Raw genomic sequence first — 10,943 nt, 5'->3', positions numbered from 1 at the left:
GAGACCTCTACCTATAATTCTTCCCCTCCCTTTAGAGGGGCCTATCAACAGGCACTCAAAACCTTGCTGAGTCAATAGCTTATCAAATGCAGATCCTTGGGCCCAGCCTCGACCTAGTGACTCAGATCCTTCAGGATCTGTGAGCTGCCCCTTCTCTCCCCCAGGGAATGAGTAAAGGGAAGAAGGGAACCAGGCCTTGCCCAGGGTTGCCAGATGGACAAGGCTGCCCTTTCATGATCCTTTCTGCTGCGGGCAAAACTTCATCGTGGGTGTTTGGGTGAACACAGAAACCTGGATGTGACTTGTTGTCACTACAAAAAGTGCCACCCGGGAGACCGAGTTACCTAGGTAAGCTGCACACCCCCCGCCCTCCCCCACAACCCGGTTGGCCCAGCCTCCGTAACCTCCCAGCCCCAACAAATTAGGTTTCTGTGATTCCACATCTCTTATCTCCTGTGAGTTCTCATGCTGTCTTCTCAATGTAACCAGAAGGTGGACCACCCACCAGAAAACTGCTTTGCCATCCTATCCCCACCCCACCCGCACCACCCAATCCTGGCCGCTGGTCCCCAGGCAGGTGAAAATCTAGGGCAGGTTTCCGGACTTGTCCAGTCACTCTCCAATAATAAAAGTCCCCGTTCACTTTGGGTGAGAGAAACAGCCGCATTTTAGTAGCTGCTGTGTCCAGCTCACTGGAAGAATCGTAACCGCAAGCCCAATCCACGTGCCCCCACGCCCCCCACTCCACCTCCAGCCCACAAAGTGCACCCCAGGAGCGGTGGCTCTCAGTAGTCAACCCTACTTCTCTGAGCTCCCCAAGTCTCTCTTCAGTCCCTGCCATTCTGTCAGCAGCTTTCCTTCTTATAGGCTGGGGAGGAGGGAGCTGAGCTGATGTTTTCTGGCATTTCCTTCAAAAGTTCTGAAAGGGGGGGGGGGCTGTTATCTCTCCTGGCACTTCGTAAGAGAAGTTTCCTCTGGCCCTGGCCAGGGCTGAGGCGAAAAGCATCCTTTGTTAACCTTTGTTCCGTGAATGGTGGGCCAAGTGTCACGGAGCCCCTGGCTTAGAAGGGAAGAGGAGGAAGAGGAAACAGAGACTGCGGTCCCCAAAGGAAAAAATCCTCCTTGGGTGAGGACAGGGGAGCAGGCCAGAAGCAAAGCCCTGGCGTGACTTGTTGGGAGAGGGGTCATCCCACCCCGAGCCTGCCCATGTGGGGTGCACCAGTGTCCCCGCTGTGTATACCAGCACTATGACGTGTGTGGCTCTGAAGGTGCTTGGTGCTGGGACAGACAGGGTCATGGCACCTGGCCGGGCCTGCCTTCCACTTCCTGTGACGAGCCTGCAGCATTCAGAGGTCTGGGATAGGTGTGCTGGGCCAGGGTAAGGTTGCCATACACCTCACCTACGCCTCCTCCAAGCCACCCGCCTGTGGGCAGTTTCCTCGCTTTGGGAGGGGGTGGAGCTCCACCCAGTTCGCTTTGGACGCTGGCATCTGTAACTCCCAGGCTATTGGGAGGTCAGGCATGGGAGTGTGAACTCTGAGTCATCAGCTCATTGGACTACAGATTTTATGCATTCCCAAGCATTTTACACCCACTGGGTGGGTTTGCAGAAAATGACAAATTCTGATGCTGTCAAGTGTAGCACGGCTGAGGAACAATGGGCACTTGCCTACACTGCTGGCAGAGGCTGGAAGGGTCCAGGTTTAGCTCAAAACTTGTACAATTTGGGGACCTTCTTTATTAAAGAATATGGAATAAGGCAGGGTCTGGGAAGGGGCCGGAACCTAATTATGCTTCATCAGCTTCCGGGTAACTTTGCTTCTGGGCTATGTCAACCAGAGTTTCCCCTTTGGACACAGATGCAGTAACATCTGGGAAAACAAAGATGTGCATTCCCTATGAACCAGGAGGTCAAATCCTCCCTCTGTATTCTGGGAAGAAATCCCTAAACATGTAACTAAAGAGGCACGTACAAGAATGTTCTTGGCAACGCAACAGCAGAAAGCAACACGTTGAAAATAGCCAAAATGTCCAAGAACAGCAAGACACAGTGTCAACCTGGGTAAGCTTCAAAACAAATTTGTATGAAAAGTATGTTGCAATGGAATAGGTAATATGTGTGTGTTACTATTTTCATAAAGTGAAAACATAAAATAATGCCATGCATAGTTCACCCATGTTAGGTAGGTATTCAGTAAAGGTCTAAATAAACCCTGCTCTGGAGTAATGAACACCACATTCAGCCTAGGGATTGTCCTGAGGGTGGAGGGAAGAGAACATAATAGTGGACCTTCAGGTGGGCTTGATGGCATCTGAAAAGCTTTACTTCCCTAATACTAAAAGTAAATAAGGCCAACTATTAAGATTTGACAAAGTGGAGTGATAATTATGCGGGTGCCTTTCCTGTGATATATTTCTTCGCTTTTGTTTTTTAAAAAATGTAAGCCTACATAACACAAAATCAACCATTTTAATATATGTGCTTTTAATTAATTTATTGTTTTTGGGACAGAGAGAGGCAGAAGACAGAGCATGAGCAGGGGAGGGGCAGAGAGAGAGGGAGACACAGAATTTGAGGCAGTCTCCAGGCTCTGAGCTGTCAGCACAGACACGGGGCTCAAACCCATGAGCCTTGAAATCATGACCTGAGCCAAAGTCAGACGCCCAACCGACTGAGCCACCCAGGCGCCCCAAAATTACCCATTTTAAATTGACCAGCTCAGTGGCATTTAATATACTCCTGTTACGCAATCACCACCTCTAACTGCAAAACATTTTCACCACCACAAAAGGAAACCCTGTACCCTATCCCTCTCATCTCAGTCCCTGGAAAACCACCAGCTTGTGCTCTGTCTCTGTGGATTTACCTCTTCTGGATATTTTATATAAATGGAATCATACAATATGTGACCTTTTGTGTCTGACTTCTTAGCATAGTGTGAAAATTTATCACTTTTGTAGTATGTATCATTACTTCGTTCCTTTCTATGGTTGAATAATATTCTACTGTATGCATATATCACAATTTGTCTCTCCAGCCATGGCACTGGGGCTATTTCCACCTGTTGGTTATCGTAAACAGTGCTGCTAAGAACATGTGTGTACATGTACCTGTTCAGGTCGCTGCTTTTAATCATCTTGGTTAAAAACCTAGGCACAGAATTGCTGGGTCAAATGGTAATTTTTTTTCCTCAGGAGCTACCAAACTGTTTTCCAGAAGCAGATGAACCACGTTACATTTCCAGCAGGAATGTATGAGGGTTCTAATTGCCTCACATCCGGGCCAGCACTTGATATTTTCTATTTTTTTTTAAAGGAATAATCACCATAATTTCACATGAAATTGTACCTCATTGTGTTTTTTAGCTCATTTTCCTAATGATTAATGATGCTGAGCATCTTTCCATGTGCTCATTGGCCATTTGTACAGCTTCTCTGGAGAAATGGCTACTCCAGTTTGTTGCACATTTTCTAACTGGGTTGTGTGTCTTTTTGGAAAGAGGGTCAGAGAGACAACTGAGGCACCCTAGGTCTCTCAGGAAGTTGGGGGGAAGGGAGGGAGGTGGGGGAGCAGGGTTGAGGTTAACGAGGAAAAAAATCACTTCTCAGACAGCTGAGAGGAAAGTTCCAAGCAGGAGAGAATTATTTCTTCTAGAAGCCCCTACTATGTCAAGTCCCAAAACCGCCCCAGGAGGAGTAAGTTTCCACGAATCCATGGTTCTGAGATTTCCCACACCCAGCTTTCCACTTTCACTTGGTGGGTTTGGGCGGCGGGGTGGGGAGTACCCTCCTGTCCACCCGGCAGATCGCCCCGCCTGGCTGGGCGGCTCCTACCCTCAGGAGCCTTCCTTCCCCTAATTTGTGATACCAAGAGGAGAGCACTGGGAGGCTTATTCTCTCTGTGAGGCCAGCACCCCCCACCATCACCTGCCCAGGGCAAGAGGAGGAAGGTGCACCAGAGTCTTCTGCCTGGAGCTCAACTAACACATTCTTCCCTGACTCTTGTTTTAAGGCTCCTCAAAGAGCTACAAAGGCAGAATAAGCCACTCATTAGGGCAATTTAAGAGACACTAGGAAGACGTTTTGTTGCTTACATATCTCTCTTGCCCCATCACACCTCAGCATCAGCCCTCATCTCTTTTGGTTATGAAACGTCTGCCTTTGTAAAGAGTAGCCTCTGAAGGAACCACCCAGTACTTATTCCCAAGCCACAGGTCTATATGCTCTTTCCAGAAATCCAGCGCTAGGCAGGCACAGGCTAACTGCTGGTAGACGCACTCAGATGAGCCATTTGGGAAAAGAAGGCTCCAGTGGATGCAAGTCCGTCCCCTCTGGGCCTGGGTGTCCCTATCCATAAGTGGTAGGACTGGGCTTAGTGGTGTCCAGACTTCCTTCTAGATGCCACTTCCTTGATTCTGGCTAGCTCCAGGTTTTGAAGTCATTCTGGATACATCCAGGTTTTGACTCAACTCAACTCACACAGCTTCAGCGATACCGTGCCCCAGGGAACCTCAGCCCCCTTCGTCCTTTCCTCCACAATCTCCATGGAGACCAGAACCTGCTCCCTTTGCCGTNGGTTGGGACGTTTTCTTTTTCAACCAACTCTCCAGGCGGCCACTTCGGAGGTGGGGGTGCAGGGAAGGAGTCTCTGTGGCTGCAAGGCACCACGCCCACCGAATAAATACACCACACCCTCTCCCAAGTTAAGGGTCCGGAGCTCCTGCGGAGTTTAGGCAGAGGGCAGTGGGAAGCTTCCCCACGTAGTGATCACCTTCCCAGAAACCTAGAGCAGGAAGCGCTCTCACCGGCGGCGGAGGCTGTGCGGCTCCCGCTTAAGGTGGCGGTCGTGGGGTTCCCGCTGCTCAAGGTCAGCCCAGGCACAGGACCGTTCAGGCCAGTCCCTCTCCCCTCCCCCCACCCGCCGCACAGCGCAGAACGACTGAGCAAACGACGACCTGTTTGATTATTTCGCCGATCAAAGGGGTGGCAAGTACGGTCACTCGCCAGAAACTTTCAAAGGCCAGAAGAGAATAATCCAGATTCTGCTTCTCCTACGACACCGACCCAATCTCCAAACTTCGGTTGGTAATACGTACTCGGGTTTCTTTTTATTTATTTATTTTTTAAACGAAATCCTAACCCTGGGAAAAGCTGGGCACTTCTACAAGGACGTCGCTCTCCAGTAAAGGCATACTCGGGGCGGCACCTGTGAAGCGAGTTGGGCGCGCAGCTCTGGAACCTGCGCACCACAAGTGAATCCGGGGCCTGTGTCCAACATCTGACCCATACTGGGAATTCGGTTTTTCCACCTAGGTCCTGGGGACTGTTTACCCCATTGCCCTTGTCTAGAGGGGGGACAAGCCACTGGGGGGTGGGGTGGGGGTGGGAGGAGAGAGACTTTCCTCACTGTGGCCCCGCTACCCGGATGCTCCGGGGACCCGTGCAGCCGCCACCCATCCCGCCCCTTCCCTGGCACGGGGGGGGGCGCGCCAGCCACTCACAAACTCGAAGATGAAGAGCAGGTCGGGGAAGGTGGTGAAGACCGCGAAGCCACTGGGCAGGGTACTGCCACCCGACGCCGCTGCGGGGGCCATGCCGGTGTGCTGGCGTCGGCCTCGGGTCTGGACGCGCGCGGCTCCGGCTTCGCACTGACCGCTCGCTCGCTCTGCGGAACCCAGTGGCCCGGGCGCCCCCGCGCGCGGGTTAAGAGTAGGGGAGCCCGGGGCCGAAAAGGGAGGAGCCCTGGTCACCGCCCGCCCCGGCCCCGCCCAGGTCCCCGGTGCGCGCCGCGGGCGCCGCCCGTGACCCACCTGGAGAGTGCGCTGCGGGCTGGCAGAGCGGGAGACGGGAGACTGACTCCTGCGACCGACCTCCGGCGCCGCCTCCCACCCGGAGCGGGACAAAGCCGCTTTGGCGAGGCGCTTCGCACGCTTTGCACGTGATCACCATCCCTTAAGAAACATAACCATCAATAACTACGCCCCGCGAACTCCCCAACGTGACACCCCTAGGGTCACCTTTGCTTTACCTGTTCTTAAGTTGGGTGTCCTTCATCTTTCCCCTGGGCGCGTTGATACGCGCGACCTTCGCGTTCCGGCTCAAGGTGGGAACAGTTACCCTCGGCTGCGGGCTGGCGGTCTGCAGGGCGGCGCCGAGACCAGCTCTGGCCACCCACGCCTTCTTCCGTNGGGGGGGGGGGGGGGGGGGGGCTGGGGCAAGTCTGCATGGAATTCAAGGGACAGGGGAAGGGGCACTTTTAGAGCAGATTTATTCCCTTCTCTCAGAGTGGGTATCCGGGGCTCCGTGTGTAGGAGGACTCCTCCTCACCATGTCCTCTGACTGCCTGGATTGTGTGCGTGTGTGTGTTTCTGGACTATGATTTTACTTATTCTTTTTTTTTTTTTTTGCCTTTATTTTTAAACAGGTATCAGACTCCAGTAGTTGCCCATTTATTTTAATTTAGATACTGAGTTTTCTTCTACAAATCCTAAAGCCCCAAATCTTCTGCCAGTTCAGGACATGGCCCTGGCTCACACTTCCCAGTGCCTCACCCACAGCAGGTAGCAGGACACAGGGCTCTCTCTCTCCAGTGGGACCCTCAGTTTTTCCCCTCTACACAGCTCTTTTTCTCCCAGTTTCTATGGAGAGAAGTAAATTCTTGGACCCATTTTCCAAACAAAAGTCCATGCCCATGAGCTGTTCATTCTGACTACTTATGGGGAGAGACCAGGCAATTGAAATGAGAAAATCCCACTGTGCCCCTGTGAGCCTCAGGGCTGCTGGCTTTGGTGGCTTGAGTCCTAGGATGCCACTGTGTCAGGGCCCGTTGGCCTCTACCAGGTCCCCAGGGCCAGGACCTCTCCTGGCCAAGGTCAATGGAAGGCTTGTCCCTTGCTCCCTGAACACCTCATCTGACCCATAGTCCTTTGCTTGATGTTCACTTTCCTGACCACACTCTACCTCTTGCAGGGCGTCCACCACCCCCAACCCCTATCTGCCTGCCTCCTTCCCTGATGTATCATATCTCTGGTGTCTAGCCAAGAACCCAGCCCATGGTAAGCGCCCCAACCCATGCTGGGATGGACCCAGCCTTGTGTGTGCTGACCGCCCAAGGAGGAAATTAAATGACTCTGAACATAAAGAGTATCAGTAAGAAGAGATGGGTCTGTCTTCATTTTACAGCAGAGCTTTAGGAGGGTGCTCCGAGCCACTTGCAGATGATTTAGGTGGTTCTTATTTATAAGACGCCCAGGACATACTTTGGTTCCCAGCAGGATATGAAAAAACAACCCTGGTCACTAATAACTCACTGCAATGTTTGTGGTCTTCTTAGCACCATAGTGGGTGTGAATGCAGGGGTCAGTCCTGGTAGATCTGGGGCTTCTGTTAAAATAGTAACATGGTGGGTTTCTGCAAAGTAGAAGGTGACCATTGCTATGCCAGCCTGGGGGCACAGGAGGTTACTTCCAGCTCGTGTGCCAGGGGAAGGAATCGGGAAGGAGGTCAGGAACATTTTTAGGGAAACATTCATGGGACAGAACTTGCCAATAAACAATGTGATTTGCTATTGAGGACTTTCACTGATGAGATATGGAGGCTCAGAGAGGTTAATAGTTGCCCAGGGCCACACAGCTGGTGAGAGGTGGAACTCAGCCTTGAACCTGAATAATGCTGTCTCCAATGCTGCAAGCACTTGATTAAGACAATACTTAAGATGGGCAATTGCCAACCAAATGTCATGCTCCATGCAGCCACTCAAATCCAGTCTCTGAGGTCATCTCGAGCACGGCATGGGCACCTAGTCCCTGGAGGGGGTCTCTGCCTGTCGGACAGGGCTCTGGACTTTTCCTCCCCTGACTGAGTATACAGGAATGGAAATCATCATCCTGGTTTGTAGATGGGAAAGCTGGGTAAAGGTCAGAATTCAGAGAGCTACCCTGGGCCAGCACTTATTTCAAGGGATTTTATTTTCATAGTCACCCCACCACCCCCACATTTCCACCCATGGCATGAAGCAATGAGGACAGCTTCTGGGCAGATGAATTAATGGCATCACAGCTGCCTTGGCCCCAGGAGAGCAGAGGAGAGCCATCATTGCTGATGGCCTACTAAGCGCCCAGCACCACCATAAGCACTTTGCCCATGTGACCTCAATTTAACCCCACCGAGCCCTTCCAGTAGGTGTCATCCCACTATGAAGGCTCAGAGTGGAGAGGAAATGTGTCCAGACCACACGGAAGGCAACTGGGCCTCCTGACTCTAAAAGGCAGACTGTCCCCACTGCCTCCGTGCCTACTAAATAAAATCCACACATTTAGAAACTAGAGATGGTGGTTGCCCATCAGAGAGCTGTCCCTGTTGCCTCCAGTGGCAACAAATCACTGCCTGTGATCTTTTTCGTTTGTTCCCAACTTTTTCTACGTCCATGTTTCCTAGTGCCAGGGAGATGTGGTAGTCCCCCACCACCTGAGAGAGGCATCGCCAGGCTCTGAGATTCTGAGCACAAAGCAGGGGCTGGCTTTGTCTAGGTGTCAAGGACACAGGGATGGAGGGGGGAATGTCTTTAAAGTGGGAAGACAGAGGGGCGCCTGGGTGGCTTAGTCAGTTGAGTGTCCAACTTCGGTTAAGGTCATGATCTCATGGTTCATGGGTTCAAGCCCCAAGTCGGGCTCTGTGCTGACAGCTCGGAGCCTGGAGCCTGCTTTGGATTCTGTGTCTCCCTCACTCTCTGCCCTCTCCCTCTGGTGCTCTCTTTCTCAAAAATAAATAAACATTAAAAACATGTATTTAAAAAAAAAGAGGGAAGATAGTCCCTGCTCCCTAGGTGACTTCCATCCAAAAGGGACCTCATTCCATTCAAAGTCAATAGGCATCTAGACTGGTCCTGTACTGGGCACCTTCCCTGTCTCTGCAGGCTCAACGCTGAGAGGCGGCAGGCTGGCCAGTTGCTCTAAGCACCAGTGCACTGGGTGCACTGAAGATGTAACAGTAAGTGAATAAAGACCCCTACCCTCAGTCGTACCATTAATACCAGTTCAGCAAGCGCAGGGCAACAGGGATAGCATGGGAGCAGGATAGCCATGATCTCTGCCTTTTAGAAGCTTCTGTGGTACAGGGAACAGATCAAACACTGCATAATAAATGCGAAAGGAAGTTTGGGGCTGGAAGGAGAATGCAGGGAGCCCCAAGAGCACATACCAGTGCAGCCTGGCTCGGCCTGGGGGTCAGGGAGCCTGTGAAGGCGTGAGTGAGCAGTGGTTGCCTAGGCGGAGGGGAAGCAACCTTCTCTGCAAAGGAACAGCATGTTCCAGGCCCCTGGCTGTCTCCTGGAGGAGCAGCGGGCCCTACTTTGCACACTGAGAGGGCTGTAGGTATGTATAAAGACGGAAATCCATAATACAAGCCCAAGGTACTGAGGTAGGCACAGGAGGTAGAATGTGAACAGCCACAGGAGTCCAAGACAGAGGGAAATCGGCACAGGCAGCAAGTTCGGGAAGAAGAAGGTGGGACTGAAGACAACAAGGGAGTGAAGAGAGAGCCCATGCGGATAAGAGGGAGAAGCGGGCAGGCTAAGGGAGCATCAAGGATGAGTCCTTTGAGGCCAGCTGAGTCCTTTGATCTCTGTGGGGAGCAGATGGGCTCTTGGGGCAGAACTGGTAAGGCCAAGGGCGGGCTGGGCATAGGAGAAAAGAGGCAACTTTCAAAGGGTAGAAAGCACACATCAAGCTTCCTCATTTCCCCCTTTCAGCCTGGAGAATGACTGGGCTCATTGTCTCTGCCCCTTAGTGGGGCTGGACCCTGGGCTTCTCCACGAGAGCTCACAACCTGCCTAGGGACTTGCTCCCAGAATCTGGCCCACGTTGCCTGAAATAAATCAGTAAATGTCAGATGCACCGAGCAGGGCTGGACCAGTGGCTCCTCGGAATGTAGCCTCAGCAGGTTTGGGGCTGGCCTGCTCCCAGGTTAGCACTTTCCTTCGAGGTTCCGCTTGCAATACCCCTCAGATAGCCTTTGCCACACAGTGTGTTTCTCAGAAGGGGAAGCAGTTATTGAGTAAATATCAGGATTGGGCAGATACATCCCAACAACCTTGTTCCCCAGGCTTTTTACTCTCAAACTCACTTTACCCTGGGCCTTTCTCCAAAGTCCTCCCCATGGGAACAGGTCCCCTCCTGGACGACCAGGACCCCACCTTCTAGAGCAGCCACTTGCCCTCCAGCCTTTGAGACTGTGAAGGAAACCTTTAAGCTCCCACTGGCCGTGTCGGTGGGCCTTGACTTGCCACCTCTCTTTAGCATTTCTGTTTTCTGTTGGGAAAAAATATACTTACAGGTAGAAAACACAGAGAAGAGCATTGTACCAGGCCCCTTGATTTCTTCTAAACCAAGGCAACCGTTTTCATCTCTGCATATTATCTCTTAGAACTCATGAAGAAGTGGACTTTTACCCCTGAAGCTTCTATTTCCATGTAGTGACTTGTTTATTTATCCAGCTTCAAACGTACCTTCCCAGTGAAAGGCTCAAGCGCCTGGGCACAGGTAACCAGGCTGGAAAGGGAGGTAGGTGTGGGAGCCTCAGTGGTAGGGGTGAAGCTAATGTACCTGCAAACCATGAAGGCCTTAGCCAAGGCCAGTGTGAGTTTTCTTCTGGACAAAGAGAGGGGAGTCCAGCAGGTGCCCTTGAACCTTCAGTGTTTGGAACTTGGTCAGTACCCACTCCTCAGAACAGAGCCAAAAGAAACAGAGGTCTAGGGGCCAACCCAGAGATCTCAGAGTTGGCCTTGGGACCCTGGAGATCTGGACTAGCATGAGATCAGAAAATACAATAAAATCATAAAACCTCAAGGAGACAAAATATGAACCTTGTGTAAAAGAAGAATGAATATTCTTATGGAGAATAGTAGGAACTTGCAAATTCATCTCTGGGTGCCCAGTGTTTAGCAC

General features: G+C 51.8%; 1 protein-coding gene across 1 annotated transcript in view; it reads right to left on the bottom strand.

Moving 5' to 3' along the window:
* Positions 1 to 6,133, bottom strand: part of MAL (mal, T cell differentiation protein (MAL blood group)) — a 25,975-nt gene extending 19,842 nt beyond the window's left edge. The window contains exons 1-3 of the mRNA XM_077773465.1: positions 6,029 to 6,133; positions 5,811 to 5,951; positions 5,502 to 5,665 (exon numbers count right to left, since the gene is read on the bottom strand). Of these exons, the coding sequence (XP_077629591.1) occupies positions 5,502 to 5,665; positions 5,811 to 5,949 (303 nt within the window). The 5' untranslated portion in view covers positions 5,950 to 5,951; positions 6,029 to 6,133. The remainder of the gene's footprint in view (positions 1 to 5,501; positions 5,666 to 5,810; positions 5,952 to 6,028) is intronic.
* Between the last annotated feature and the right edge of the window lie 4,810 nt (positions 6,134 to 10,943).

This window comes from Crocuta crocuta, unplaced genomic scaffold (assembly GCF_008692635.1).
Source record: "Crocuta crocuta isolate KB4526 unplaced genomic scaffold, BGI_CrCroc_1.0 scaffold67, whole genome shotgun sequence".
NCBI lineage: Eukaryota > Metazoa > Chordata > Mammalia > Carnivora > Hyaenidae > Crocuta > Crocuta crocuta.
Note: the sequence above shows the minus strand (reverse complement) of the source record. Positions and strands in the feature narration are given on the sequence as shown.